This window comes from Ammospiza caudacuta, chromosome Z, assembly GCF_027887145.1.
Source record: "Ammospiza caudacuta isolate bAmmCau1 chromosome Z, bAmmCau1.pri, whole genome shotgun sequence".
NCBI classification, from domain to species: domain Eukaryota; kingdom Metazoa; phylum Chordata; class Aves; order Passeriformes; family Passerellidae; genus Ammospiza; species Ammospiza caudacuta.
In genome coordinates this window covers 75,734,065-75,751,848 of record NC_080632.1, presented here as the reverse complement: position 1 = coordinate 75,751,848, position 17,784 = coordinate 75,734,065, and the positions used below count along the sequence as shown (strand labels likewise).

The 17,784-nt window shown below is 33.9% G+C and overlaps 1 protein-coding gene across 5 annotated transcripts in view; it reads left to right on the top strand.

The window, feature by feature from the left end:
• Positions 1–17,784, top strand: part of NIPBL (NIPBL cohesin loading factor) — a 149,845-nt gene that overhangs the window by 105,059 nt on the left and 27,002 nt on the right. For all 5 annotated transcript variants that reach the window (XM_058824244.1, XM_058824243.1, XM_058824247.1 and 2 more), the window contains 13 exons: positions 2,178–2,360; positions 6,734–6,931; positions 7,115–7,186; positions 7,278–7,367; positions 8,538–8,641; positions 9,793–9,879; positions 12,087–12,318; positions 12,995–13,146; positions 13,845–13,925; positions 15,005–15,105; positions 16,141–16,279; positions 16,469–16,551; positions 17,615–17,747. In XM_058824244.1, the coding sequence (XP_058680227.1) occupies positions 2,178–2,360; positions 6,734–6,931; positions 7,115–7,186; positions 7,278–7,367; positions 8,538–8,641; positions 9,793–9,879; positions 12,087–12,318; positions 12,995–13,146; positions 13,845–13,925; positions 15,005–15,105; positions 16,141–16,279; positions 16,469–16,551; positions 17,615–17,747 (1,655 nt within the window). The remainder of the gene's footprint in view (positions 1–2,177; positions 2,361–6,733; positions 6,932–7,114; positions 7,187–7,277; positions 7,368–8,537; positions 8,642–9,792; positions 9,880–12,086; positions 12,319–12,994; positions 13,147–13,844; positions 13,926–15,004; positions 15,106–16,140; positions 16,280–16,468; positions 16,552–17,614; positions 17,748–17,784) is intronic.

The following is a 17,784-nucleotide window of genomic DNA, read 5'->3' as shown; positions in this document are numbered from 1 at the left end:
GTAAAACTCCATAGATTTGGTTGTTTACAATCCTCAGCAGCTAAGGAAACTGGGTATGTGGCACACTTACTTCGGGGAACATTGTGACAGAAAGAGAAACTTCAATGATAGCTTATAGAGAGCTTTATAATAATTCTATCTGTTCTCTTTTCTGGTGTTCTCTACTTGAATAAATGAAGCTTTACCTATTTCCTAATAAAAGAAAAATGGGTAAGCTTATACAGTAGTCTGAAATATCTGTAACAGGAGAGAGTGCAAATCAAGCAGTAGTTGAATTTAGCACCGGAGAAATAGAAACTTGAAAATTTTGAGATAGAGATAAAATTAGTTTTACAAATATTTAAAGTAGTCAATTTTTTTTCACTTTCACACATGCTACGTGTATAGTCCTGCTGATTTTAATGAAATTACCAATGGTCGAAAACTTGAATATACATACTAGAGAACCTGGATTTAGAGCCCTCTATGAATTTAATCTGTGGAAATTGTCTTAAAACTTGTATATATAAATTCTTCTGCCTTCTGGGGCTGGGTGTAAGCTCCTCATGTGCTGTGTAGGCATACAAAGTATGGGGACACAGTGCTCAGCTGCACAGCTGTGCAGCATTCAGCCTGGACCTGGCTGTCATCCAGGCAGCTGCTGGTACACGCAGAGGAGATGGTCTGCCCATGCTGCTGTGCTTCCACCAATCTGAAGTCAAGTGCATAGCCCACAAAATTAATCATTAACTGAGAAACATGGCCAACCACACCATTAAATGTTTTTTATTATTTTCAAAAGAAATATTGATAATTTAACTAGCTTTGGTACATGAGAAATTTGATTGTATAAGGATGGCAACCTAACACAAATAGGTAACAGTGAGCACAATGTGAAGGAAGCAGGGACAACTTTAACTATTACTTTACTTTGTTTATGTTTCACTATGTTGCTTCAAAAACCCCAATATTTGAAGTTAAATTGTTTTTTGAATGACTTGCAGAGTATATTTTGATGGTGGAATCTCATGGTAATACTCTTCTAATTCCAATTAAAGATGTTTAAAAAGAGAAAGAAAAAATCCATCTTGCAATAAAAGTTAGGATAGTAACACAAAAATGGACATAAGTTTTAGAAAGTTAGTGTAGTGATGTAGTATGTATTATCATCCAGGAGATAGGGTTTTTTGGCTGAATGTGTGTGCATAACAATTTGGAGGTGATTTCCTCTCTAAATAATATAGTATGCATCGAGAAGGAGAGAGAGGCACTTAAGGCAAAAATGTTTCTTCCATTGCTGGAAAAAGATTAGCAGTTTAGTCTGACAGCCTGCAAATCTGTATAGTAGGTTCTTCGATAAATAAAAATAGGACATCAAATAAACAAAAGAAATACTTTTGAATTGATTTGTTCTCCTTGTGTCAATTGGAAAAATTTTGCCTGCAAATTTCTTTCTAACATGGGCTTAATCTTGGTTTCAAAATCATAAGAATAGTGTGATATTGTCTACCTATTTATCACTGTGGAAAAGAATCCTGATTTGTGGTTCAGCTAGCTGTTTGTCTGTATTCAAAAAAAATGTTTCAATTTTGTTTTGCGAAAAATCAAGCAACAATTTTGATTGCATCGTCAAACTATCAGCAGGAGGTAAGAAAAAATCTGAAGCCAAAGCTGAGTTCTCAATGATTTGGCCTGTATTTAGGCATATGACCCCGCAAGTTTTGCCACAGGTTGTCTGTTCTTACTGGAAAAGGGAATAGTACTGTCTTGGGTACACTAATTACTATGAATGATAGTAAACAGAAATGTTAATGAGGGACTAAGAATCCATAATTTACTTACAACTGTTAGAAAACCTGGTAAATTCAGAGGATGAACTGAAATAAAACTCAACTTTGTGGAATAGAGCAAGGATATCATCCTACAAAGGTAATTGAAAAGGTGATTCAAAGGTAATTCATTTTTATGACTGAAAATATTTTATTGAAGGAAATGTGTGTGCAATTTATTGTGTTATTATTTCTAATTGTAGTGTGGACTTTAAAAAAAGGCTGTAAAATACATTTAGGTCTATATAACTGTGATCTAACTGATTGCTAGTGGTTATCCTGTGAGTGGTTCCTGAGACAGGACTGTAGTATTGGTCCCTCTTTTTTGTCTTCAGGTTCACATTTGCTTTTCTTACTCTCCACTAATAGGTAGCATAGATCAGTCAGTGTTAAAGGAGTTGCCTCCTGAGCTCCTGGCAGAGATTGAATCCACCATGCCACTTTGTGAACGTGTGAAAATGAACAAGCGCAAACGTAGCACAGTTAATGAGAAACCAAAATATGCTGAAATCAGTTCTGATGAAGATAATGACAGTGAAGAAGCTTTTGAATGTAAGTAGTACATAATTCTGTTCCTTAAGGTGAAAAAAGCTAATATTTTGTTTTTACAAAAAGATAAACGTCTTTTTTAAGTTGGCTACCTTAAAACATACAGTCCCAAGTTTGCTGTCCTGATAACCGCCTGGCCAAGAACCCTTGTTTCTCTTTTAAAAGAAAAAATACTTGATTGCAATTTTTCATCCAAGACAAAAAGCAGTGGGTTGTTAAATTTATTTTCCTGATTACTTTACTGGAAGCTGCTCCCTAGATATTTTTTTTGCTCTCAGTTGTACCATAAAACATTTCTAACTGTTCAGAATAAGGAAAATATCCTCTAAAGAAGCACCGAATTTACATACAAGTGTGCGCAGAGAGAAATTTCACTAAATGAATTCTTGACTTCTTCTTAGTTTTATTGATAAGAAAAGTGGAAGATCCCCTTTTGAATTTTTGTAACATAGTAAATTGAGAATCTTACTGCACAGATGTTTCCTAAAATATTTCTCTTGTCATATTCCTTAAAAAATGGAAGTTATTCTTGATGAATTCTCAAAATACCATTTGCTGCTTCTGCTATTCTTGAATTAACTGTTTTCAGAGGAAGAGAGGAAGCTTCTCTTAGAGTTTTGCTGTGCAATTGAATAAAGTTCCTAAGGAAAAAAGAAAAATGTTATTTGCCTCTAAGTTAAGAAGGTATTTCCTGCTTGTTGATAGAAGTACGATTGGTTCGTTTTTGTGGTTGCACAGTTAACCAGCACTTTGTTAGAACAAAGTGAATTAGTTAGTCTGAACTATGTATCCATGCAGAGCAACAGGAGAAACCTGTTAGCCTTAGAAACAATCTTGCCTATAATGATATTTCTCACAAGTTTTGCACCTTTGTTTGTAGAAACATCTTAATGAACTTTCACAATATATAGTGTTTTGGGATTTAGTATTTCTTAAGGTCCAAAAGAGAAAGATTTGTTTGCTCTGCTTCTTAGTATGTTTCAAGTTTTCATCGAACATAAACACTGTGGTTTTACACATGAAAATTATAACACTGTTACCTTTGATCTTTATCAAAAAAGCTGAAAAGAATGTCCTTCTGTTTGTTTGTTTTCCCTTTTAATTATAAATGAATAATGCTTCTCTGTGCATGAATGTGATGTCTTCAGGTCAATTGTAATCAGTCTAAATTTTGGCAAAGGATTAATGACGACTTGCTTCATTCAGTAATTCTGTATTCTCTGTTTACCATATAGTATCACCCTTATATGATGTTAATAATTTAGAATAGTGAATTAAAACAAAAAATTACTAGGCAAAGTTATTTAAGTTGGTTGGGAATGGAGAGAATTGTAAACACTTTCAAATACTTTAATCTATATGTTTGCCGTAGTGGCTGTTGAAGTTCTCAAATACAAAGTAGAACAAGTTAAGGAAAACTTCCACAATAATGATATGCCTTGAGGAATTCTAGTTTCAGTATATCCACTCAAGAGATCTGTCCATCATTCTAATCAATTCAGTGAGTACATGTGGTTTAAAAATAAATTACAGTATTTCTTAAAGAATACTGTAGAACTGAATTAAATTTAAAACAAGACATGAAAGATCTGTGGCAAGAAAGATCTATCAGATGTGAAAGATCTATGGCAAGTACGCTGAATAGATTTGTATTGTTACAAATACATGTTTCTTAATTATTCTGTTTGCCTTAAACTGAACTTAAAAATATGTGAAATAGTGATTAGTATAGAAAAGGAGAAGTTTCTTTGAATATTTCATTAAGAAAGGACATGCCATTAAACTAAGTAAGGAGAAATTAAAGATTGATGAAGTCATTATCTTACAGTAATTACTAAATGTGATATTGCATACATGTTTGGCAGAATTTGGAAGGAAATTGCGTGTTTATATTCCACATAGTATTTCTTTATGTATAAAATCAATCCTAACTCTTGAAATGTTATTAATGCTTACTTTTTTAATCAATTTTACTGACTTCAAAATAAATATTGTGGAGCAGTGATTGTGAATAGGTGTTCCAGTATTCACATTTTTTGTCTTGCAGAGCTAACAGAACTGTAACACTTTCTGTTTTGTCATGGAGCATTGATAAACTGGTCAATCTAAAATTCTGCCAGAAAGCAATATTGAAAGTTACTTTCCTTGTGGAGATATAACTGGGGTCAGAATTCATCCTACAGAGCTTAGTGTTACAGATGATTTGTAAACTGGAGAAAGGGCCATCTGCCTCTACAAAACACTGTCTCAGAGGGTAAAGGAATCAATTAAGATGTGTAAAAGCTTTCCCCATAGAACTCTTAGTTTCTTCTCCAGTACATTCACTCTAGGTGTCATAGAATGGTGTGAGTTAGGTTTAGGAAACAACCTTAAAGATAACCTATTCCCAACTTTCCTGATATGGGTGGGAATGCCCCACTAGCCCAGGTTGCTCAAGGCCCTGTCCAGCCTGATCTTGAACATTTCCAGGCGTGTTGCATCCCTAGCTTCACTGGGCAACCTGCTCACTGCCTCACCACCCTCACATAAAGATTTTCTTTCTGATCTCTAATCTAAACCTGTTCTCTTGCAGTTTCAACTCACTACCCCTTGTCCTAGGACTCCATGTCCTCGTGAAAGAGTTCACACAAGCTAACCTCTAGAGCCTGTCACAATCCCTCCCTCTGGATAGTATCCGTTCCCTCCAATGCACCAGCTCTGTGTTGTCTGCAGCTTGCAGAGGGTGCCCTCAATCTCACTGTCAGTATCTCTGAGATGATACAGTGCTGGGCCCAGCACCCACCCCTGTGGGACACCATTTGTCATTGGTCTCCATGTGGCCATCAAGCCATTGATGGCAGCTCTTTGAGTGTGACCATTCAGCAAAATTCCTACCTGCTGAGGGGTCCCAAATGGCTCACCACTGCTTCAGTCACAGTGAACTCTCTCAACCATTTTAGGCAGTGCTAGTACCTCTGCCATCCTGAGCATGACTGTACTTTTCCGCAAAGAAGTCTGATCCAGATGCAGTAAATCTTGAAACCTGAACTGAGTTATTAAAGACTTGAACTACCTCTGTGTACATTTTTGGAATTTGAAACCTCTAGGGTTCATTGCAACACAGAAGTGTTCCCTCAGGGGTTTATGTTTATTAGTTCTGATCCTAGGCTGACTATTGACTATAGCCTGGTATGTTGCATTTCTTAATAAATGGCTTGTGGTAAGAACTTTTCAGTTCAGTTCCAGTTCTGTCTAAATGCTTTGTGCCATTCTGCTCAGAAACAACCTTATATACAGTCACGCCAAGGAGACTTTGGTAGAGACACACAATATCAGGACTGTTATATGCAGGTCCAGAAGCAATAAACTGGCAATAAATACTGCCAGTCTGGAATGTGATATTTTGGAAGTATTTTGAGCTTTGCAATACAGTCTGTGTAAGACATCTCTTTGGTAGCTCAATTAGCTGATCATGTTAAAAAATGGAAGGTTGGCTGATTTCATGGAGAAAGCTACCCGCTCATCTATTTCCTTTTCTTTAAAACTGACCACTCTGTCAACTTCAAAACATGCAAGAATTTCTTTGAAAGTAACAGAGAACTGTCATTCTGCTCCACCATTTTATTTCCACCACATCTCTATGCAATATTTGCTCCAACTTCTTCAACATTCTCTTCTGCTGAACTTTATGGTCCTGCATGAAAATTAATTAGAATAATTATCTGTGGTAGAGGCTTGCTGTTTGGCACAGAATTTTGACTCCAGCTTTCTCCTTTACACAAATTTCCTGCAGTATATACCAAGGCAAAATTTTAGTTGTCTTGACAAAACAGAATATCTTTTAGAAAATAGATTATCAAGTCTCATTGGAACTCATTGGTGTGTTAGACGGGTAAGGCAATCACTGAATAGGAATATGGATAATCAGTAATAGTCACAATTTAGATAACTGAGGAAATTATCTCCGTATTCTCTTATAGAAGGATGAAACTTTTAAAATTTGTTCAGCTTTGTTTAATCTGCTTTTAAAAGGACAAATGTCCTGTAAATCCGTATTTTTAAATGTTTTCTGGTATCTTTGCCAGTTTTAAGCACAGTTTTTTTATAATTCAAAAGAAAACATTAAAATAAGTAATCCGCAACAGAATTGTATTTGATAACCTAAATGTCCATTTGATTTGGAGAATAGCTATACAAGAATGTTGGACTTGCAAATCATAGAATCATTTAGGACCTTTTTGACCATCAAATCCAATCTATAACTAATGTAAAGTCCACTACAAGACCATGTCCCTAAATGTTACATGTGTACATCTTTCAAATATTTTGAAATGTTTGATTTTGAACTATTAAAAGTGTAAGTTTTCTATTTAAAATGAAAATGCATTTATTTCTAGCTTCTCGTAAGAGACACAAAAAGGATAGAGATGAAGCTTGGGAGTATGAAGAGCATGACAGGAGAAGTTCTGGTGACCATAGGAGAAGTGGTCATTACCATGAAGGAAGGAGGATTTCTGGTAGTGGCCGTTACCGTAATCGCAGTCCCGATGACTCTGATATGGATGATTATTCTCCTCCTCCTAGCCTCAGCGAGGGTAACTGATCACTATAAGAATTTAATTTTATTCCATAATACTAGTGGTTTTTTAATGAATATGCTTAATATTTTAAAGTAGACATCATTGCATGCAATATTGAATACAAGTGTAAGAAATGTAAATAATCCTTTATTGAAGTTTTAAGAAAGTGTTTGTTTTACTCCTTATTCTCTTAATTAGTGGCTAGAAAAATGAAGAAGAAAGAAAAACAGAAGAAGAGGAAAGCTTATGAACCTAAACTAACACCTGAAGGTAATTTTAGAAGATTTATTTTCTACAGTTTGTATTTTCTGCTTTATATTTTAGATAATTGTTTATTAATTTCCTTTTTTTTTTCCACCAGAAATGATGGATTCTTCAACCTTCAAAAGATTTACTGCTTCAATAGAGAATATTTTGGAAAATCTGGAAGACATGGATTTTACAGCTTTTGGTAATACATCAGAAAATTTCAAAATGCTACCCCAATTAGAAACCTGAGAAAAAAACTGTATTGGTATTTTTGAACTTCCTTCATGGTGACTTAATTTCATGTCAAAACTTACTGGGGCCTTCTGGATTTATATGGCTTGCACCTTGAGTGGTGGCCTTTACCTCTGCAATTTCACTTGCTGCTGCCTGAAGATCCTTCTTCCTCCTCTCTGCAGAATCCAGAAGGGGCATAACCATAATGAGTATTCTTCCCAGTTCCCTTGGAGTGGAAAGAATACTTCTTTGGGATGTCGTTAGGGTGTTACCTTCTGTCAAATATGTAAACAAGATGGTTCTCTTCCTAGCAATGTCTGAGGCACATAATTACAAATCTGCTACTAGCAGATACAATTCTTCAATTAAGACAGCAGATACCTTGTGAATTTATGGCTAAGACATTGAATCATTTACCTATTTCAGTGGAAAAACAGCCTCCTTAGCTAAGTGTCTAAGGAAGTAGTTCATGTTGCCAAAGGTGACTTTATTTTGAAATGGATAATGAAATATTGATTAATTTTTTTTCCTAACATCTTTGTCACAGGATTAGAACAAGGGAAAAGGCATATTAAACCAGTTTCTCTAGTTTTTAAAGCCATAGTGTATGCAACCTTAGAAGTGAAGTCATTGAATCTTTCTGTGTCTGGTAACATGATTTTTGTCTAAGGTTAAATACAGTTAAGACTCAGATTATCTCAAGGTGCTTAATTTCATATGTGTTTTCCATTTATTGCTCTTGCCCAGATTTGAACTTCAGAGCTACAGTTAGAGATTTGTTCTACTGAATTGAAAATTATGGCAGAAGTACTGCAATAAATGGGGTTTGACATTTTAAACATTTTTAGTTTGTGACTTTCAGAAGAGCATGCCTCATGTTAGGCTCTTAAATGGGGTTTCAGAACCATTGGTATGGTTAAGTCATACTTAACACATATTCATTGTTTCAATACAAGCAAAAGTTGTAATTATCAGTCTTTGTTAGATTCTAATTATTTGGAGCCATTAGTTGTTGGCTATTTGGACAATCAGCTTTCTTTTTCTGTTAGCATTTTCTTATTGGAATAAAAAATACTGATTTCCTAGAAGTTTTATGAGAAATAAGACTGTTAATTTTTTACTTTTTCTTTTTTTTAAGGTGATGATGATGAGATTCCACAGGAATTGCTACTGGGCAAACATCAACTTAGTGAGTTGGGTAGTGAATCTGCAAAAATCAAGGCAATGGGCATTATGGACAAGGTACCTCTTCATAATCTAACTTTTTTGGAACATAAAGTATTCATTAATATAAAAAAACTTACTTTTTCTGTAATGACATTCCACCCTCCTCAAAGGCACATGGACCAGAACAGCTGAGCTTCTGCTCACTTAGCTGAAGTGTTTAGATAGTTGCAACATCTATCTGTTACTCTTTCTGAAGCTGAGACATTTTTGCTGAAAGGTCCTCCTCTGTGTCCTGCTCTTCCTCAGTCAGCTAGAGGAACTTTTGTTGGTGCAAACTTGATAAATTTTAAATTAAATAAATTAAAGATAAAATTTCCTTTTATCTTCCTGGAGCTCTTGGCTTTGGGCAGTTTAATATTAAACTCTTTTCCTGCTCTTGACCACTTAGGTTTGTGGAGTGTGTGTGAAACTGTATTGTTATCATTACTCCGGACTATTCCAAACTTTCAGTATTCCTCCTGGATTTTCCTTCAATCTCCCTACCTTCCTTTGTAGTTTGTGGGTGGTGTGATCATTTCTCTTTCCTGATCATTCTCACTCTGTTCCATGTTTTTCACACATACATACGCATACATACATATCTATATAAAATCAATATTTTGTTGCTTCCAATGGTGAATAGTATCCAGATGTGAGAAACTGGCTCTCTACAAGGTTAACATATTCCACAAATTATTTAATCAGACTTGTATGGAAGATTAGTAAGTTTACTTTTTTCAACATGCTACTTCTTTGAAGTTAACAATGGTATTAAGAATATGTTTCCCTTTTATTATCTTTCAAGTATCAGGGAAGTAATTTCTGCTTGATCATGCAGTATGGATTTTCTCCTAATAAAGCTCTATATGGTCAGTTAGAATTTAGATCGCACATGGATTTGGTAAATTTCTATTTCTAGAAGCAAGTAACTACACAACATTAGTGACACGCAATTTAAAAATTTGTTTCTGTGGATTTTGCTAGTTGAAAATGCAGTTTAATTGCAGTCCTAGAATATATTTTGTCTGTTTCCATGATAGTATCTGCGTTTTCCTTATGCCAAATCCCTTACAGTTGAAACAATTCAGATTGTACAAGCTCTGTCCTTCATTCCTCAATGTTCTTTTCAGCAATTTGTAATAATTTCTATTCCTGCAGTTGATTGACATGTTTCTTATTTGTTTTAGCTCTCAACGGATAAAACAGTAAAAGTTCTGAATATTTTGGAAAAGAATATTCAAGATGGATCCAAGCTTTCTACTTTGCTTAACCACGTGAGTTTGAAATTTCATAATTTCACTCCATTGTGCAGAATAGTTTTCTTCATTTGAGTCCTATTTAGTGATAGATTCAAATACTCTGTGTGTGTGAAAGGGCTGATATAATGTCTGTGATAAAAATGTGCCAAATTTTGATACTTCATGCAAAATTCAATTAATTGTGATTTTTCATAGTTGTCACTTACATTTTCATAGTTGTCATTACTATGTTTTACTGTAGCAGTGGCAACTAACTGTATTGGGAGCAACTGTATTTTCTTTTGTTTAATTATAGATATCATAGTCATCTTGAAATATTCATGGTAATTCTAATGTAATTTGCATTGTTGGACATTTCTTTGTTATGTGTCCATAAAACATCCTTACAAAATGGAAGAGATACTGGAGTTTTCATATAGAGTCTATCTTTCTCCTGAGCATTAAGGAGGAAGTTTAAGATTTAAGTGTTCTTACACTACAAAGTGACAATGTCAACATAAATAAAATTAATAGGAAGTTTAGTATTTTAGGATGGATTTTTTTTCCTAGTTATACCTAAAACTGCTCAAAGATTTTGAGGTTTTATGAGGCTGATGTTCCATGTTTCATATTTAATGTATTTATTTATACACTTTCTATTCAATGCAATATTGCAGCAAGATTAGAATTGAGTTTTAAAGAAAAAACCTCCTCATCTGTAGAAATAAGAGAGTAGTAGTTTATATCAGAAAGGAAGAATTTGAACTTGCAGATGAAAACCAGACACATTATTGGTACCTATATACTTTTATCTAGATAGTTTGTAGGGGTTTCAAAGCTTCAATATATGGTTCTGAATGTATTGGGCAATACAAAAAATACATAAAAAGGAAGTACTGGTTTACCTGGTCTACTGCATTGTGATGAAGTCTTTATGTTAATGATTTTAAAGTGACATTTTTATTTTAGTTTTTTGAAGTAAAATTCAAAATTATTTAGAAGTTAATTAAATTGTCCAGTGCTTGCAATTCAGAGGCAAACTTGGATTAAAAAAAAAAAAGAAACTTTAAAAAAAAAACAAAAAAAAACCCTAGTTTTAGATTTTCTTAAAACTATTAAAAATTATTCAAATAATTGTAGCAAAGAAAGTCTCTCCTAAGATTTAAGGTTGCTACTTCTCCAGTGCAGTGAAAATATCTTACCTCCATGTCAGTGTATTTTTCACAGGCAGAGGATGCTTTAATATTCATTTCCTTTCCATGATAATTAGGGAAAACACTTTTTTTTCCCTTAAGGTGTCATTTGTGTATGTAGCAAATTCCATAAAGCCATTGTATCTGAGAAGTTTTCAGCGACCTCTTGATTTGCAAATTTTTGTTGATTCTCTAATTATCTATATCATGTATATAATGCACTGTTCTATTGGTTCAAGTTCTCTTACCCCAAAGGCAAAAAGCTGTTGCAGTTTCACCGACCTCTGATCTTCACAAGGAACGCCAACAGTGTTGAGATGTGGTATCATATAGGTAGTAAAGACCCTTTTTCTCTGGAGGCTCTGTCTGTACCAGAGAAGCTGTGATAAATTCTACCTAGCTTTGCTGTAATAATGTTATTACAGTATTTAAGTAGTGCTGGATTTTCATATTTAACCTCATCTATGTTTGTTTTGGTACCTCATATAAACATAGTAATAGAGAGACTCAGTATCCTAAGCTAATCTAAAAGGACATATTTGATAAGAGGTTGATAGTAGGTATGTTGGTCCATGAAGCAGAAAAAGTTGTGTACTTACAGATTTCATGGACTTGCAACAGTCTTTTTGTATAAGAATTCCCTCTAGTGGCAGAAATCAAATGGATCAAAGCAGCAACTGGTACTATTGAAGAAAACACCAGATGAAGGAATTAGATTTTGCTTAATGTACATTGGTCTTAAATAGAGTATGCAGCAGTCTTCCCTCATAGTGCTTCCCAATGAGACACAGAAACCTTCTTTGTGTTTTAACAGAAGAATACAGAATATAGGAATTTGAAGACAAGTAGCTTAGAGAGACATTATAAACTTGTTGCTTGAAAAACAAATATTGATTTTAAAAATAAATTATTTTAGTATCATAAAGAAATACAACATTTTATACATGAATGTTATGTAAGCATATTAATGTAATGTTATTTTCTTTAACTTGGTCAGAATAAAAATTTGATTTCTTGTTCATGCTCTCCTGTTTTTCTTGCCTGTTGCAGAATAATGACACTGAAGATGAGGAGAGATTATGGCGAGATCTTATTATGGAAAGAGTGACAAAATCTGCTGATGCTTGTCTTACTGCTATCAATATTATGACATCACCAAATATGCCTAAAGCTGTATATATTGAGGATGTAATAGAAAGAGTTATTCAGTACACAAAATTTCATTTGCAGAACACTCTGTATCCTCAGTATGATCCTGTGTATAGAGTGGATCCTCATGGTGGTTAGTATGCTAAGAAATCTTTCCATATTTAAAGCTATAAAAAGTCAGTCATCTACTGTATGATGATGTAAATGACTTTCTGAAATAAGAATTTTTGTATGCAGCTTTTATAGTAATAGTCCTTTCTTATCCCATACAATATCCTGAATTAATGCGCTGTTAGCTTGAGAATGAGGAAACAGAGTAAAAATCAATGAAATGTGTCATCTGAAGAACTTAGTCATGTAGCACCTTGGTTTACTGTAATAATGTCAATGTAGCTAAAGTATTTAGAAGTTTGAAGTTCAACTTTTATGTGTAGTTATTATGTGTTGAAATAAGTGATTTCATAGTAATATGTAATACGACTAGCCATGTATAGCCATGTATATAATGATTTGTTTCAAGGAAAGCTATTTAGCTTCTAGCCATTTGTTTTCATAGACACATCTACAGGTGCGTGGCTCCAATTTCAAGATCCTTTTTTTAAATCACAGGTCCAGCACTTAGAGTAATTATGAAAAATATTTATCATGTGAAATTCCTGCTTTTAAGCTGATGCTACTGAGTAGTTTTTCTAAACTGCTTTTGCAAAGCTGTAATCATGCAGTTGTTTTGGGGGCATTTTGTGAGGAAGATCATCTTTCCAGTATTTGAAACACTGAAATTGTTAATGAATATGTGTTTTATTTTCTAGGTGGTGTTTTAAGTTCAAAAGCAAAACGTGCCAAGTGTTCCACCCACAAGCAAAGAGTTATAGTGATGTTGTATAACAAAGTTTGTGACATTGTCAGCAGCTTGTCAGAGTTGCTGGAGATACAGCTTCTCACTGATACAACTATTCTTCAGGTAGGTTTTTTTCAGAATTCCTATCCAAAAATGTTAGCTTTGCTTTTCCTAAAGTAAATGTGAAGTGTAATTGTCTCGGGGAAGTTTGAAATGAGTACAAGCTCTTGAATTCTTAACATCAGAGTGGCTAGTTTGTTGTGTAGTGTGTCATTTGCATCTTCTCTTTTGCATTTAAGAAAAGTTTAACCTGCTTGTTTGGAGGTATAGAGTAGAATCATCTACACTGGAAAAGATCCTTAAGAACATCAAGTCTGAACTGCCAAGTGCACCACTAAAACCATGTCCTTGAATATTCTATCTACATGTCTTTCAAATATCTATGGGGATGTTGGCTGAACTGCTTCCATGGGCACTTAAAATCCAATCTATACCATCCCTGGCACAACTCATGGCCCCTTTCCTTTGTCTTGTCCCTTGTTAGCTGGGAGAACACACCAGCCTCACCTGGCTACGCACTCCTTTCAGGGTGTTGTAGAGGACTATAAGGTCTGCCGTGGAGCCTCCTCTTCTCCACACAGCCTGATACCCCCTCAGCCACGCCTCATAAGACCTGTGCCTTAATTTAATAACTTTATTTGGAAATAATATGAAGTAATTGTTAAATGCCTTACTTGCTGAATAAATAACCAACTCGTGAAACTGCCTGAGTACCAGTTTGTTAGTCCTATATACTTAAAATAACTTCTATCCATTGATAGGTGTCATCGATGGGAATAACACCTTTCTTTGTAGAAAATGTCAGTGAGCTACAGTTATGTGCCATCAAATTAGTGACTGCAGTAAGTACTTTCTAATTTGTGGGTTCTTGTGCCTGTCCTGCTGAGATTTCTTAGGGCATTTACGTAGATTGTATTTTGTGTCTGGTAGAGAATTGGACTGTAGAATTAATGCTATTCTTGCATGGTTTTACAGTTTGATATCAATATGGAAATAGTGTTGTATCTACCTGAGCTGCTCCTATTTGCAGAGTACTGTATAGAAAGAAATTGCCTACTTCAAGCAAGAGGCTTCTTAATTTTGATTGTCAGTTAAAGTGTAAACACAAACTCCTTCCTCTTACCTGTCCCTTTTTTATTTTAAGAAATGTCTTTTTTAAAAAAACTTTAATCCTAGCTGTGTGGTTTTCATTATTTCCTGTGTTCAGATTTGAACTTGTGCAATAAGTCATAGAACTAGTATGGTATTTCTATATAATAGAACAAATTATTTTTCTCAGAACACGTGACTATCTAAAAAAAGTCTCAGCATAGGTAAAATATTATTTCAGGAAAAATGTAGTGGAACACAAATGTCCTTGTTCAAGTGGGAGATTTTAATCATTGTAAGAATATACTTTGGTATTCTGCCCAAACAAAAAGGGAGGCAAAATCAACAGTTCTGATTCTGAAAATTGAAAGAACATATCATATCAGGCATTAACATTAAAGCCTGGCATATGAAGTAAAACTGTTTTCTCAAATGTACTCTGCAACAGAGTATGTGTTCATGTAAAGTGTGTTACAACAGAGTTGTTCTTTGTACTTAGAGAAATAAATACTAAGTCCAAATACTTAGTATTATACTGTTTGACTTTCCTTGATAGTGTGTTATATCATTGACAAAAATATTTTCAATAGAAACTGTTACACATTTCTGTTATATAAAGATTTTTTAAATTCTCTATTTGGAAAAGTTTTTATATATATTTTAAGGAAATACTTGCATTGAGAAAGCAACTCATTAACAATAAGGTGTATTGTAATTTATTGAAGAGTCATGTGAAGTGTATGCTGTCATATAATTATTTACAATATGTTAAAAAAGCTATATTTTATGTAACAATAAATCAGTGTCTAATAATCGTGTAACTATTAAATAGGTCTTCTCCCGGTATGAAAAACACAGACAGCTAATATTAGAAGAAATTTTCACTTCACTTGCACGGCTACCAACTAGCAAGAGGAGTTTGAGAAACTTCAGGTAACTTCTGATGTAAATAATAACTTGTAGACTATAGCATTTATGATTTTGTAAATTTTTGCAAGTTGAGATTTCAAAACAAATTGTTCAACAAATATCTTGTAATAATTACTTGATTTTATGCTATCACTTTAGTGTCTATTTACAAACATAATTGAAACATTATTTTTCTGACTTAAAACGTGAATGGGTGTAATATTAGTGTGTGTTGAGGATTATTTTTTGTGGGTCAATTCTTTAATTCTGTTTGTATGGAGTTACATAATTTCATCATTGCTAAATCTTTGTAGGAAAATTTTGACTGAATTGCTTTGAGGATACACTCAGAGCTCTCTTTTCACAAAGGGAATCAGTTTCATACCCATATCATCTCATACATCAGGGTTTACCACCTTTTGATGTTGTTAAGTGTAGCAATAAGATGGTGTTGGTGTGTGTATGGACAGTAAACTCATACTATTTTTGAGGTTACATCAGGGAGAAACATGGTCTTCTTATCAACTTAAGATAGTTGCCTGCTGAAGTTTGTAGTATGCAATGCTGCTGCAGATTATTGTAGGTGTAGCCCTTGTAAAAGTCACTCTAAGTCATGGTCATTATTTCCTCTTTTCTGAAAGTCACATACATTTCACATACATTAAATACTGCAGAAAAATTATTACAGCAACAGTTTGCTGTGTTTTGTTGTGTTGGAGCAAACATGATGTTATACGTAATGAGCTTATTATTAAGCATTTTAGCAAGTAGATGTTTGTTTTATTAAATATTCCTGTAGCCGTTTCAGCCAGTGAACTGTGTGCTGTTTCAGTTCACCTCTTCTGTGCAAGAACAATACTTACTGGTTTTGTTAGGTTAAATGTTACACTGCATAAAAAGAAGCAAATTAATAGATTAATGTCTTGAATGTGGAATTCTAGCAGTGAAATATCTATCTTTCAAATAATTTTTGAAAGATGCTTCTTAGGAGCAAAAATTTTTCTTGTGTTTTGTCCTTTTTGTCCTTTTAGTGTTAAAACTGTCTTTTGTTGTTAACAGGTTAAACAGCAGTGACACTGATGGAGAGCCTATGTACATTCAGATGGTAACAGCACTAGTTCTGCAACTTATTCAGTGTGTGGTGCACTTACCATCAGCAGACAAGGATTCTAATTCGGAGGAAGAATCAAACAAGAAAGTAAGATATTTTGAAAAGCCTTTTTTCATGCATGTGTGCAAAAATTATTTATATGTGTTCATAGGTATACTACATTACTACAGTGTTGTAGTAATCAAGCATTGTAATTTTCTGATGCATAAGAAATGCTGATCTGGAAATCATAGATCTATGCTGAGATAATAGACAAATGTGTCTTGTTATTTTTAGGTGGATCAAGATGTGCTTATTACTAACTCATATGAAACAGCCATGAGGACAGCACAAAATTTCCTTTCTATTTTTCTTAAGAAGTAAGTATACTGTTGCACTCTTAATTATGTTGATAAATCCAGCTCCAAATGAATACTTTGAAACCTGGCCACTGAACAGTGATAAATGCCTATTCATAAAGTTATTTATAATAATATAACTTTATAAATGCCAAAGAGAGCCTCTTGCCTGGACAAAAATGTTTACAGAAGAGAAATTCTGCAGTGTTCTTGATATATTTAAGAAGCTGTCTCACAGTTCATGTAGAATTCCTTTATTATGGGTTTCTAACATACCTGAAGCCTGGAAGAGAAGGCTGAGCAAATACTTAAGAGGTGAAGTCATGCTGATTTGGTCATCAGATATAAAAATCCAGAAATTATTTCCACTGAGCTAAAGTTAAGAGTGTCAATAGCTTGAAAATGAATGAAAAATGTACTTGAATTAACTATAGGATTTCAAAGAACAAGTCTTTAGGTTTGTATTGAATTAATTACACTTTTTCACCTAAAGCTGAAAAGCTATTTAATAAGCCATCTAGCAATTGCATGCCTCTGATGTTAAACTTAGGGATGATATATAGAAGTCAAAAAGTATCAGGTATGTTAACTTTTGGTGGCTTTTTATTGTTGGTTTGGTTTGTTGGTTATTTGGCTAGTGTTCTTTTAGCATTCTGATTGTAACCTTTGTGAAGCATAATACTGAGATGTGCTTCACTATGAGATAAATGAAACCAAGCTTAAAGAATATAAGCACACCAACTCTTAAATATCCTACTCTAGCTTCATTTTTATAATTCTACCTACTTTGTCTGTCCAAGTTAATACAGACTTAATACAGCTAAAAATAAAAATCTTAGCAACAAAATTCTGCTGTCATGGATTAGATGCTTTATTTCCAGTGCAACTTGGAGGGATAACTGTTGAAGCTATTTCTGTACAAACAAATAAAACAAATTTTCTGCTGGTATTTCAGATTTGTTTTCTTGGAATTGCATAAAGCTGGTTTTTCTGATTAAACATAGAATTATTTCTGTTTATATCAGAATAAAAAACTTTATATGGCTGTTAAATTTGCTTACAAAAAGCATTTTCCTGTTAACAGGTGTGGCAGTAAACAAGGGGAGGAAGATTACAGGCCACTGTTCGAGAACTTTATTCAAGATCTTCTTTCAACAGTCAATAAACCAGAATGGCCAGCTGCAGAGTTGCTACTTAGTTTACTAGGAAGGCTATTGGTAAGGGATTCTTGTTTTTAACTACATTAATTTATTT